Below are 13836 nucleotides of genomic sequence, written 5' to 3'. Positions count from 1 at the left end.
GCTACACAAAATTTTCACATACTAGTCCAGTCATCATCAAACCTACTCCTCGTCTTGTTCTTTTCTACAATCCTAATAACCATTACAGAGACTAAACTTCCATTAACGGTGGTGAACTTTCTTCTTGCCATTGTCATCATAATAAATACGAAATTACTGCCGTGCATATAAAAAGAAATCCACATAAGCCTATACAACAATTGAATAACTGTGTTAGTAGATGGAGAAATCTATATATCGTCACCAACAGAAGTAAGATCATGATCTAGAGATTTCAGTCAGAGAGGAAAAAAATTTGCGCCAAAATGTTGCGCATCCTAACGTACGGATCCATTCAATCAAGATGGAGGTGTTGCCTACTATAGGACGGGGTCCTAATACTGAATATAATCTTATCACCGATAATACTACTGCTTCTTTTAATTTTTTGATGAATAGTAGAAAGATTTTCATTACCTATGAAATTGATATTGATTTTTGGTGAACACACCTCTTTTTAAATCTAACAGGTACCATAACTTAACACTTTTGATTCGATAAATAGTGTATTTTAACTTGGAGTTGGAGAAGACGATGAGAGGGTTAGGTTTTAGTAAATGTTAAACGTGCATGAAATTTTTTGTGACCATAAAGGGTAATCATGTCTGACTCACATTTATATTAAATCACTCCCAGTAAATGAATTAACAACGATTTTTACTCTCCTCGAATCTGTTTTTACTATCCCTTTAACAAAAATTCCAAATAATTCACCTAAGCCCAAACTAGTCGGGTTAATATTAGACGAAAATCAATAACAAAAAAATGATCCTTATGATCAACATCGCACAAACACTCACTATCGGCTCTGATCGATACCTATAAAAGTTGACCACATAAATTATGCAGTTAATATATCATGCAAAACTAACAACTGACAAACTGATTAAGTGAATTGAATTCGTATCCTGATGACAGCGCAGTCATTCATACTCTAACATCCGGTTTACGAGAATTAGGACGGGTTTTTGCAAGAATGCATGTTTTGCTCTTATCTAATAAAAATAACAATGACAACCAATTATGCCTTCTTAAATTTATTCATTAATCAACTTCAGATACAATGAATAACAATACAGAATAGAAAGTCAATGGTATATGCAAATAATCATCGATTTAATTATAAGGAAGATTAGCATTTTGAAAGATATGTTCCATAAAGAAAAAATGATCATGAATTATAAATGTCTATGCTATTAGCTATCAATTAAGTACAAAATGCTATAATTTAGTACTATATTAAAAGATATGCAGTAAATGCGTTCGATCTCTCTCAACTTGGAGAAGCTGCATGGAAATGAAAAAGAATAATACAATTAAGTATAGTTAACTAATTAAGAACATAAGCAGAAATTATTAGAAACAATTATATTGTAAGTGTTATAGTTGGTGGAAGCATCTCTGAGGTAATCAACCTTGACATTCATAAGCAACTCACATTCTCTGGGAACATACACAAAAAGAGAGTGTTTGAGTTCAACAAAAAAATTTACCATGGAAGCAAAATATGTTATAGTTTTCTCAGCTTTAATCTTTTCTCTCTTCAACCTAGGCGAAACAGCTACTACAGGTAATTGGAAACTACTGAAGAAAAGTATTGGTATTTCAGCAATGCATACTCAACTATTGCCAAATGATCGAGTTATTATGTTCGATAGAGTAGATTTTGGGCAGTCAAAAATTTCATTAACTGAAGAAAAATGTAGTGAACTTGCTACTGTTGGTAACACCGATTGTACTGCTCACTCGGTCGAATTAAACCTTTTGGATCGTAAAGTACGTCCACTTACAGTGCTTTCCGATACGTGGTGCTCTTCGGGTTCATTAGCACCTGACGGCATGCTACTTCAAAGCGGTGGAAACTGGAATGGTGAACGTGTTGTTCGGAGTATTCGGCCATGCGCTAACTGTGACTGGACGGAGGATCAAAAAGGTTTAGTTGTTCCTCGATGGTATGCATCTAATCAAATATTACCAAATGGGAAAGTCATTGTCGTTGGTGGTAGAGGTCAGTTCAATTACGAGTTCATCCCTAAGAGCTCATTGCCATCAGATTCCAAAGTCTTTGCACTTCCATTTCTATTAGAAACCAGTGATGCCGTTGAAAACAATTTATACCCATTTACTCATCTCTTGCCTGATGGAAACCTCTTCATCTTTGCAAATACTAAATCAATTTTGTTTGATTACGTAAACGATCGAGTCGTCAGGGATGATTATCCAGTCATGCCAGGTGGAGTTTCACGCAATTATCCAAGCACTGGTTCATCTGTACTTCTTCCCCTGAAACTTGGTCTCAGCAAGACTACTGTTGATACACCAGATACTGAGGTCTTCATCTGTGGAGGGGCACCATCGAATTCATACACCACTGCCATCAGAGGAACATTTTTACCAGCTGCCAAATCATGCGGACGTTTAATGATCACGGCGGCACAACCCCAATGGCAAATGGAAGAAATGCCGATGGAAAGAGTCATGGGTGACATGCTCTTGTTACCAACAGGTGATGTCTTACTCATAAACGGTGCGAAGAAAGGCGCTGCTGGTTGGTATTTAGGTAGGGAACCGGTTCTAAACCCCGTAATTTACAAACCGGAATCGAGTATATACGAGATCATGGAAGCATCGAAGATTCCTCGCATGTATCATTCAACTGCAATTTTGATTGCTGATGGTAGAGTACTGGTAGGTGGGAGTAATCCTAACTCGAATTACAACTTCACCGAGATGTTTCCTACTGAACTGAGTGTTGAAGTATTTTCACCACCATATTTGAGTAGCGGTTCTCGACCGCAAATTAATTTGGCGAAACTTAAAACTGAAATATCTTACAAGGAACCAATTTCCATTGGTTTTATTTCGAAAATGAATGAAGTTATCGATAATGTTTCTGTGACCATGGTTGCACCATCATTCAACACACATTCTTTCTCCATGAATCAAAGGATGCTGGTTTTGAAAATCAATCAAGTACGTCAAGTCACCAGCAGTTATCATGTCATTGATTGTGTTGCTCCGGAAACTCCTAATATTGCACCACCCGGCTATTATCTTCTCTTTGTGGTGCAAAATGGGGTTCCTAGTAGGGGAAGCTGGATGCACATCAGTTAATACTGTCAATTGGTTTTTGTTTTTCAACATTTATGCATTTTATTCGTACGAAGTGTAAATTTTTTATTGTTTACAAGCTGTAAGAAAAACTGATGATTGCAAGGTAAATTCAAAGAAATGGAACTGTAATCTCTTAATTACGTAAATTTAAAAGCTCAGAATAGTTTCTTACCCCCGCAAATCTAGTATATAGATTTCGCGATACTCGATAGGTCATAAAAAGAAGTTATTCTCAATTCGATCATCTTAAATTTTCTTGTGTTTTCGTCATTCTAATCTTTTCCAAAATCGGCATTGTAATGCGCACTAGATTCTAGCTTTTTCGCTTCATTTTGCATTCGCACAGCCTACGTCCAGAGTGGAGAGAAATTACATTAGCAAAAAGTAATCCGAATAATCCAACAAATTTATGTAATCAGGAGTGCATATAGACAAAATAAATCATACTGTAATGATTTTCAAGGGCATACTTTCATAAAGTCTTCGTGAATGACGTAGTCACGTTCAGCACGGATTGCAAACATCCCAGCTTCAGTGCAGACATTCCGAAGATCAGCCCCATTGAAACCCTACAACAGAGACACGGCAGCGTTACATCGGTGACCCTATAAGTGATTGCTGAGAGATTAATTACTTGAGAGTATGACTCACCTCAGAAAGTTTTGTAATTGCTTCATAGTCAATTTCACCATGTTTAGCGGTTCCTGCAGAATGGATTTTCAAGATTTCCATTCTTGACTGCTCATTTCGATTTTTCTGTCTATTCGGCCTGGGCGGAGAAGCGCAGGGTCAACACATCAGGCCTATTTGTTGCCATAATTATTTTAACCTACAACTCAGTTTATAGCAAAGAATTATGATTTCCACTTCACATAATCATTTTTCATATCTTATTAGCAAGTTTACAACAGTCTCTCAAACTAATGAGGAACACGGTTCCAAAAATTTAGGTCCATACCTTTCGTAGTTGGTCAAACCCATCGAGCTGACTAAGCAGTTCCATCAGCGTTCTTTGAATCTCTCGATCAGAACTTGTACCCTTGCTAAATCGACGTCCAGCAATGGCATCGACTTCATCAATGAAAATGATGCAAGGCTAGATGGAAAAAGATGGCAGAACTTTAAATTTATACACTGATCTAAAACACGACTGAGCTGCCCAAAGAACTCAAACTTACTTGATGGTCACGTGCATAACCAAACATTTCACGTATTATTCTCGCACATTCACCTATATATTTATCAACTATAGTGCTCGCGGCAACCTACACATGCAGATCAGATGGGTTAAAACAAACTCAAAGGACCATAAGTTTGTGCAATTTCCAACCTGCAATTACAAGTACTTAGACGAGCAAATTTCTAAAAACCTTTATCACCTTTAAAAAGCTTGCATCTATATTACTAGCAATAGCTCTAGCTAATAGTGTCTTGCCAGTTCCAGGAGGCCCATAAAGAAGTACGCCCTACAATCAACGAGAGCAAGTCAGTTATCAGTGTCCATTACAATGCTTACTGTAGGACTTTGAATACCAACAAAACGAATGTATGAATTACCTTGGTGGGATTGATCCCCACCCTTTGGTAGAGTTCAGGGTTCATAAGAGGTAGGTGGTCAATACATTCTTTTACTTCTCTAATCTGATCAGATAATCCACCAACAGCCAAGTAGCTCAAGTTGCCAGGATCTTCATGAATCATATTATAAACAACTGGATCAACCTGTTATCAAATCAAATACAATTCATGAAAGATGGCACCGAGGATCGTTACTTTCTTTTTGTGGTACACTTGAGTAAGGGTTTGCGAAACTTTAAAGCATCTAACCAAGTCTGATCCCTTACTTCACGTGGAAGGTCACGCATAACCGTGAGAGTTGTAATATCAAAAGATACTCTAGTTCATGCTGTCAAATTTTCTTTATTCACTTTACTGCGGCAACCAACAACATGCCTCGGTCCACCACTCACCTTAACTATTACTGAAAACGAGTAATCATTATTGAAATTAATTTGCTGCACGGCACAGTATTTTCTCCCTTTAATAGGCCAAAAAACTTACTGCCTTCAGTTGCTTGTAGTAAACATGCATTGACTCTAAAAAGTGCAAGAGAGAGGATGCTTACACCGCTCATTGTCCAGATGACTAAGAACTTCTCCTACTAATTGCCCAGCATTCTGAAGAGACTTCAAATTATCTTCTGTTTTCTCATGTTCCTTTTTTGCACTTCTCAAGTTCTCCCTGACTGCACATTTCCAATTCCATTACTTGTTAAATTAACTGCCAATACGTAAAAAATGTCTAAGAATACAACAAAAATTGCTTTTGTATAAACAATATATCACTCGTCGGCAGGATATGCCTACGAGGAAAGTTTCTCCCGAAGGATTTTATTGGGCAGGGTGACCATGCAGCCTATGTAGGTTTAATTGGGCAGGGTGATTACTAGACCCAATTGCTCTATTGTATGCAAAGCTAAGATAATGCAGGTTCTGCAGCTTCCTCCTTCCAACCCAAATTTCAAGAGTTAGCCAAAAAGATAATGCACTCTCCTAGCTAATTATAAAAATTGAACTCTCCCTTAGTTTCTTTATCTCAGAACAATACCCAGACACATATCTGTGTGCCCTAAAACCCAGCAAGAAGGCCAGTGTCACTGTAGTGCAGTGGTCAAGCCAATGGGTGATGATACTAGCGACCTGAGTTCGAAACTCACAAGCATCAAATTCATTAACTATCAGAGTAAAAAAAAACCCAGCAAGAAGCACTACAAAGGCATATATAGGATTATAGAGTCTTGAAAGCTGTTAAGAGTTCACAATGACATCAAATATCTAAAACCACTTTCAGAACCCTAATTAGAAGTAGAAGAACACATAATGGAATTTTTGAAACAGAAATCAAGTAAGAATACAAACCTGTTTTAACTCTAGATTCAAGTTCTCTGTCTTCTAATAGCTTTTTACGATAAGCTGCTTTTCTACAATTTCGTTCTAATTCTCCTTCCATTGCTCCAGAGTATAACGCTATGAATTCTGGTTTCTCCTTTTAAACAAAAATTGGGCCTTCTTGCTACGAAAGAAAAGTAAAGAGGGAAATTTATTGTTTGGGCAAGTAAGTAGTTATAATCCGGAAATCCACAGGTCCGGACATGTATAATGACATAGCTGCCCTTTTCAACGTACACCTGGTGTAAAGTGAGATGCCGACTACTTGTGCCACAATGTTCAAATTCATGAGAGGAAAAGACTGTTCAGGAGAATCCAGGGTGGCCAGATCGTCTAAGTTAAATGGTGTTGTTGTTCCAGTACTCCTAGCTTTCAAAGCCATTTGCAAATTCATTGGTATCACTTTTGTTAATGGGAAACAGAGGAAAAAAGAAAAGACTCAGGTCCTGCAAACAAAAGCAATCAACCAGAAACCACAATAGCTTATTTATGCGTTTCTTCTACTCTTCTCGACTCCGACAGGTAACAAAGTAATGGAACATATGGGATCTGGAGAGTACATTTCCATGAATTATAACACCCTGGCTTCAAGATAGCTAAGCAAATCAACCGGCTACAAGTTGGGTCAATTCTAACTTCACATTCTGCAGTTTTACTGCTTCATTAGAAAAAAAATAACCATGGGAAAGCATCATATTCAATAGAATAATCCGCTTGGGTTTCATTATAAAGAATAAGAGTACCAAAAACAAACTAACTCCAGAAATATTTTTCAGTCAAATTACTCACTGAATCTGAAAACATTTACTTACAAGGTATTTTTTGTCTGCGCCGGCAGGATAGAGCTCGAATTCTGGCATTCCCCTCAATTGTCTCTGCCAATCTCTTTTTAGATAAGTGAAACTCGAAAGTGTTAACACAGCATGTTTACAAACAATCAAAAAATATATTTCCACAAAACTTTTTGCAAGATACAACATCCTCATAACTGGCTTCTTTGATCTGTTAGGAATACAAGTGAAGTTTTTTTACACAGTTCTGTTCATGTGATAATTTGAGTGTTTCCGCATTTTCTTTACATCATCTGGAGTGTCATTGTTGTACACTTATCACTTGAGTATGACTTTCTTACTTCTGGCTGATACCCCTTGAATCTTGATGTTCAGCTCTAACTACTGGAACTACCAAAAATCCATACAAGAACAATTCCCATTCCTAAACTGATGGAACCGAACACGGTCTCTGACGATTATTTCACGTTTATATACACGCGAAATTAGCTTTGTTGCCGTATGACAATCTTCACAAACTCGCAGGTTCTTTACAATGCGTATGGTTGTTCCAGGACTTGTGTTGAGAAAACCAAAAGCAATAGCAAGTTTCTCACTGTGGTGACAAAGTGCAGTTTCTTTTTCCTCTTCGTCAATATCAAACAATACCTCGTTAGTTTTCGGGACATAACCTGCTTCTGTTTTTAACTTCTCCATAATCTCGTCCAGCATTAAATGAATCTCTTTTGATTGCGTGTGTGATGCATCTCCCATTACGAACTCATGAATCAAGCCATCCAGATCGATTAAGCTACTACCTGGGGTTGTTTTAATTCCTCTATCTTTCATCAATTTCCGTATTTCTGCAACATCATCCCATCTACCTGCTCTTGCGTAGATGTTTGATAACAGGGAATATCTACCACTATTATTTGGTTCCATCTCAAGTAAAAGCTTCCCTACCTTCTCGCCCAATTCGACATTTCCATGAATCCTGCAACCACCTAAAAGCGCCCCCCAAACTGCTGAATTAGGCTGTATAGGCATTGCTTTTATAAGTTGTTCGGCTTCATTTAAGAATCCTGCTCTACCAAGCAGATCAACCACGCAACAGAAATGCTCTACTTTTGGTTCTATCCCATAAACATTTTCCATAGCATCAAAGAAGTGAAGTCCTTTATCGATAAATCCTGCATGAGCACAAGCATTCAAGACACCGACAAATGTGATTCCATCTGGTTTAACCTTCTCCTTTTCCATCTTCAAGAACAACTCAATGGCATCCTCAGCTCGCCCGTGCATAGCCAGTCCTCCTATCATTGCATTCCAAGTAAACACTTCTTTCCTTTTCATTTTTTCGAAAACATCCCATGCCATATCTAAGCGCCCACATTTCGCATACATATCAACTAAAGACGTACCTAAAACCGCATCAATACTCATTGAATTCTTTTTAACATAAGCATGAATCCATCTACCTTGATCAAGAGCACCCACGTTCGCACAAGCAGCTAAAACACTAGATAGTACATATTTCCTCGGTCGAACTCCTTCCATCTGCATTTCATGAAAAACCCTCAACGCCTCCTTAAAATAACCACCCTTTATGTACCCATCAATCATCGCACTCCAAGAGACATCGTCTCTTTCAGGCATCTTGTTGAAAAACTCTTGAGCTACATCAATCTTCCCAGATTTGGCGTACCCAGAAATCATAGCATTCCAAGACCCACTATTCTTATCCGGCATACTCTCAAACAAACCAATAGCAGAACCCAAATCCCCACATTTCAAATACCCATCAATCATTGCATTCCAACAGATAACATCAGCCTTCTCCTCACTCTTATCAAGCATTCTCCGCGCTTCAGTTAACCGGCCACAAGCCGAATACATTTGAATTCCAGCACTCGTAATATACAAATCTCCACCAAGTCCATACTTAAAAACATGCCCATGAATCTGAACACCAACATCAACCGCTCTTGCCACCATACACGCCTTAAACAAAGGCGGATAAGTAAACTTATTACTCGAAGAATTAAAAACCATCATATCAATGTAAAAAGATATAGCTTTCTTAGGGTCATGATTTTCTAAACAACCTTTAATCATTGAGTTCCATAAGAAAGGATGTGGTTGAGGAATAGAGCTGAACACTTTGAGTGCAATGGATAAACTATTAAAGTATGGGTTTGAGTAGCATTTAACTAATGAACCAGCAATGAAATTGTCTTGAGATAAACCATTTCTGATAACTAAAGCATGGGTTTGTTTCAAATGTTGGATTGATTTGCTGCATTTTGTGTTCAAGAGATTGTTGATTGTATCCTGGGAGATTCTAGTAATGGGTTGTTGCTGTTGTTGAAGGTGTTCATTTGATGGTAGATGATGATAAGGAGGAGATGAATCTGCGGTTGTTATTGTTGTTGTGTTCATTATCTTTTTCTTTTCCTGGTAGAAAGAAAAAGATTGAGAAATTGGTTAAGACCACTGTCTCCGTGTATATGTTAATACCTCCATTCCCCCACTCACACTGACCACAGCTTAGTGTAACAAAATCATACTTATCCATACACTTCGTTGCCACCGGGTGGATATATCTAAAATAGCTATTTTAGCTGTTTCATCCCCATCCCAATGATGGTGAGCTTGGAAAAATTAAAGAAATGTCTGCCCCGAAACCTTAAAGTACTATTCACTCAGTTTTTAGAAAAAAGGTACTATCATTTATTAGATAGCAGTAGATAGTCCCTCTGTTTAATCTAAAATGGAAAAGTGATAATAGCTCTTTTCCAAAATTGGAGGAAGTATTTTAGTGAAATTTTCGGGGCTTAAAACAAATATTCGCCATGACGTTGTAGGAAACATTCCAAAATATGTGGTTATGAAAATCTTGTTAAGCATCCTTTTAGCTATGTAAGCATGGAGGTGAACTTTTGGCGAATAAATTGACTAAAAGTATGAGCTATGAGAGCTTAGATCAACCTCATTGGGTAACTTGAGCATCAACATTCTAGTTACCACCGGTTTTGTGAATAACAGATGGGTGGATGTGGATTTGGTATCACCCACATCCAATCTGTTTAAATGGCGAATTTGAGATTTTCACCCACGTTCAAATCATTATCCGTTGGATTTGACATTCACGGGGGAGCGGATTAGATGCGGATAGATTTGCCGATTCAGAAAAGATACGAACGAAGACAAGTAAAAGTCGAAGATGGAGTAATATAATTTAGATTTAAAACTTATAATACTAATGTCATGTTTAGGGTCAGACTGTCCTACGGATAGGTGATGCTCCACCCGCATCCAACCCATGAAAATGATCGTTTTCAAAAATTCCCCGCATCCAATCCATCAAAAAACGAATGAGTGTCTACCCGCCAAAATGGGGATCAAATTGACTAAAATCAACGGATTTGGATGTTTTGCTCACCCCTACTAGTACGAAGGGCAATTCTAATGGGATGGTAGGGTGTGCAACGGACGGACGGATGCGGATTAGGGTTCACTCGCGTCCAATCCGTCAAAATTGCGGATTTGCAAAATCCAACCTTGTCCGGCCCAATCACTCACGGATTTAACATCCGCGGATCAGCGGTGATACGAACCGGATACGGATTAATCGCGGATTTGTCAAAAAAAAAAAAGGAAAAAAAATAAGATATGTCAGGTGCCGGTCAAGGTACCATTACCCTTTTCACATTCTCGTTTATCCGAAAAAAAACAAACTTAATTAATCATCCAACGAACCGGATGCGGATTAACCGCGGATTTGTCAAAAAAATAAATAAAAATAAATCAGGTGCCGGTCAAGGTACCATTACCCTTTTCACATTCTCGTTTATCCGAAAAAGAACAAACTTAATTAATCATTCAACGAACCGGATACAGATTAACCGCGGATTTGTCAAAAAAATAAATAAAAATAAGTCAGGTGCCAGTCAAGGTACCATTACCCTTTTCACATTCTCCTTTATTCGAAAAAGAACAAACCTAATTAATCATCGAGTGGGATTACAATGAAACACCGACTTCAGCACTCGTATGTTTAGACTGATCCTACTTGAACTGCAAGATAAGGTTTAAAAAGATCCCAAAATGATTCTTAGCAAGACAGAACTTTGAATTACCAAATGGACAAGCTCCGTCCCAAGAAGATTCTTTAGATCAGTGGAAGAACTCGCCTCCTCGCTTATCTTTTCCATGGAATTTCCAAGGTGGACGTGGAAGCAACTTGCCAGCTTGACGACTTATCTGAATATGTTTCAGAACAGGCCCAGTGAATCATTCATGAAAAAAGATCCATGAAGCCAACCCATCTAGAAGCCCAAATTCCCAATCTTCCGCCTTCAGTGAAAATATATCAGGTGCTCAGTTAGAGTGCCGACTTCAAAATTTTGCAGATTCAGTTATCCAACTCGTTTTGGGTTGCATTAATTTCCTTATTGCCTTACGGTACAGATGAAACCGCGGATTTCAAAGTCCAACCGCAACCAAACTGTTAGAACTGCGGATTTAGAAAATCCAACCGTGTCCGGTCCATAGATCTTGCAGATTGGATTTCATCCGCAATTTTACGGACGGATATAGGTGAAATCCGTGGTTTCGGATATTTTGCCCACCCGGGCCTTTTACTTATTTTGGACCTACTACGGGATAGGCTCACAGGCCCACACAAATTCTTTATTATCCATGAATCAAGTGATGATGTTTTTTGAAAGAACCACGTTTTAGGGCATACCTAAAAAATTTAGGGCATTACCATATAAAGACAGAAACGAGTTATTATAAAGTAATCTAAAAAATCCCTTATCCATGTACTTTTTTTAATGCCAAAACTTCGCTTATTTTTATTTATTTTTAAATTTAAATTTTTTAAAAATTAAATATTTTAGAAAGATTAAAATTTAAATACTTTTTTTCTACTATTTTCTTTAGAAAAATAGTAAATACTTTTAAAGTAAAAAGTTTTAATTTTTTTTAAAAATTAATTTAAAAAAAAAGATTCTTTTTTCAAAAAAGAATATATGAGAAAATAAATAATAGATAATTAAATTAATAAATTCATTGAGGGTAACTAAGAAATTTACCTATCCTTAAACACCCCTTATCACCACACCCTAGTTAAGGTAATCATTTTATATTTCCTACAATTTTCTTGTATGCCCTAAAACATGATTTTTTTTGAAAATCTATCAATTATGCCAAGTCTCTTTTGTTTTTCAACGGGAACTACGCCAAGTCTCGAGGGAGTCGTTATGTCTCCGGAAAGTTCGAATATTGCACCACCAGGTATTGTCTTCTTTTTGTGTTACAGAACGAGATTCCTAGTAGGAGAGAATGGATGCATATCAGTATGAAGGGATTTTTCCTCCCTCCCAGTTAATACTCTTAGGAATACTTAATGTTTGGTATCAGGTAAATGTCCAACACATTGTTTTGGTACCCAAAATATCAACTGACTATTACTATTGCAAAACCCCCCAAGAAATCAAATTAATTGATAATACCCCTTGTAGATTCAATCTCATACTTAGGTTCTTCCCAATCGCAAAATGGAACCATACCCACTTTCCGAAACTGCTTCAATTGAAAGATCAAATCAACCTAAGGCTGAGTGTAGTGGATGTATTATGGATAATGATAGTGATGGAAAATTGTGGACTAAAATTTAAAAACTTTGAATCCCCTTTCCCTCTGCTCGAAAGCAGGTAAGCTCAGCGAGGATTTCAAAATGGGCGAGGATTCAATCCTCGCCCAGAAAAAGTGAAAAGCGAGGAAACAATCCTCGGTTCCTCTTTTATTATAATAAAAAATCTAATAAAATATATTACTATCAGATTTTGTGCCAATATTTAGTGTTTTATATAAATAAAACTTTCTTGGGAGAGGATTGCATATTCTAATTACCTCCCTCACCACTACTAAGACCTTTCCCCTATATGATGTTTTGGCACTTTACAAGTACCCCTTTACCTCCTCCACCACACTCAGCGTAACTATCACCTAGTACAACCAAATTCCAGTTGAAAAATGGGATTTTATTAGGGTTTCAAAAGAAAATAAAAAAATAGAACGAATAGAGGAAGAATAAAGATGGCATTTCGTTGATTGTTCTTTTTTGTAACAAGTACTAATTTTCTCTCAGGTTATAGCATATGACTAGCATAGCCATAGATTTTGACAGTAAGACAATGAGAAGAGAAGAGAAGAGGAAGATGGAGGCGGAGAGCTAGAGATATAGATGGAAATTTGCCCCACCCAAACCTATCTCCTGGAAACCCTTCCCTATTGGGCAGGCTTTCCCCCGCACAAACAGGAATGGGTCGGGTATGGATAATCCACGAAGTTAGTTATGCGGGGATGAGTGGGGGTCCCCACCCCATTCTCGCTCCGTACCTTTTTCATGTATATGGTTTAGAGTTTTGTTAAAAGTATTGTCATAGATTTTATTTATTATTTAGCTCAATGTTCATATCAATTTATCAACGATATGATGCACATAAAGTATTTCTGTAACTCACTCATACAAATTATACTATAGATGATCGATCTTATAATGTTAACTATATTTTCTTTTAGTACACCTATATATATATATAATCAATCTTATTGGATTAGAACCAAGATTGAGAAGAAAAAATCTTTGTACTTGATAGTTTATTGTCGATACTATATTTGTTTATTTTTACATTTTGGATTCAATGTGGATAAGCTTGATATCAATTTGTTCGATTGAAACAGAGTTACAAATATTTTTCGTAAATTATGGGTAACCCATGAGAAACCCATCTCCTATGGGTATTTACCATACCCGTCCCCGCCCCTGTTGTCATGGTAACTGGTAGTGGATGGGTGTTGGGTTTTTGAATGGGATAGGGGATGGGATTTTTTAGAGCATTGCTCGGTCGAACTCGCATGCGTTGCTATCTCAAGCATGTTTGTCAATGTTAGTG

The 13836-nt window shown here is 37.3% G+C and overlaps 2 protein-coding genes and 1 pseudogene across 2 annotated transcripts; 1 reads left to right on the top strand and 2 right to left on the bottom strand.

Moving 5' to 3' along the window:
- Positions 1–1513: 1513 nt before the first annotated feature.
- LOC113358864 (aldehyde oxidase GLOX1-like) lies at positions 1514–3196 on the top strand. Its single transcript, XM_026602585.1, has one exon. It carries the CDS (start codon positions 1534–1536, stop codon positions 3151–3153), a length of 1620 nt encoding a protein of 539 aa, XP_026458370.1. The 5' UTR covers positions 1514–1533; the 3' UTR covers positions 3154–3196.
- Positions 3197–3364: 168 nt separating this feature from the next.
- Positions 3365–7005, bottom strand: LOC113358865 (annotated as a pseudogene).
- A 22-nt stretch (positions 7006–7027) lies between these two features.
- Positions 7028–9389, bottom strand: LOC113358863 (pentatricopeptide repeat-containing protein At5g66520-like). The gene has a single exon (XM_026602584.1). The coding sequence runs from the start codon at positions 9308–9310 to the stop codon at positions 7283–7285; it is 2028 nt and encodes a 675-aa protein (XP_026458369.1). The 5' UTR covers positions 9311–9389; the 3' UTR covers positions 7028–7282.
- Positions 9390–13836: the final 4447 nt, after the last annotated feature.

Source organism: Papaver somniferum, chromosome 3, assembly GCF_003573695.1.
Source record: "Papaver somniferum cultivar HN1 chromosome 3, ASM357369v1, whole genome shotgun sequence".
NCBI classification, from domain to species: domain Eukaryota; kingdom Viridiplantae; phylum Streptophyta; class Magnoliopsida; order Ranunculales; family Papaveraceae; genus Papaver; species Papaver somniferum.
The sequence above is the reverse complement of the archived record's forward strand: the minus strand, read 5'-3'. Positions and strand labels throughout refer to the sequence as shown.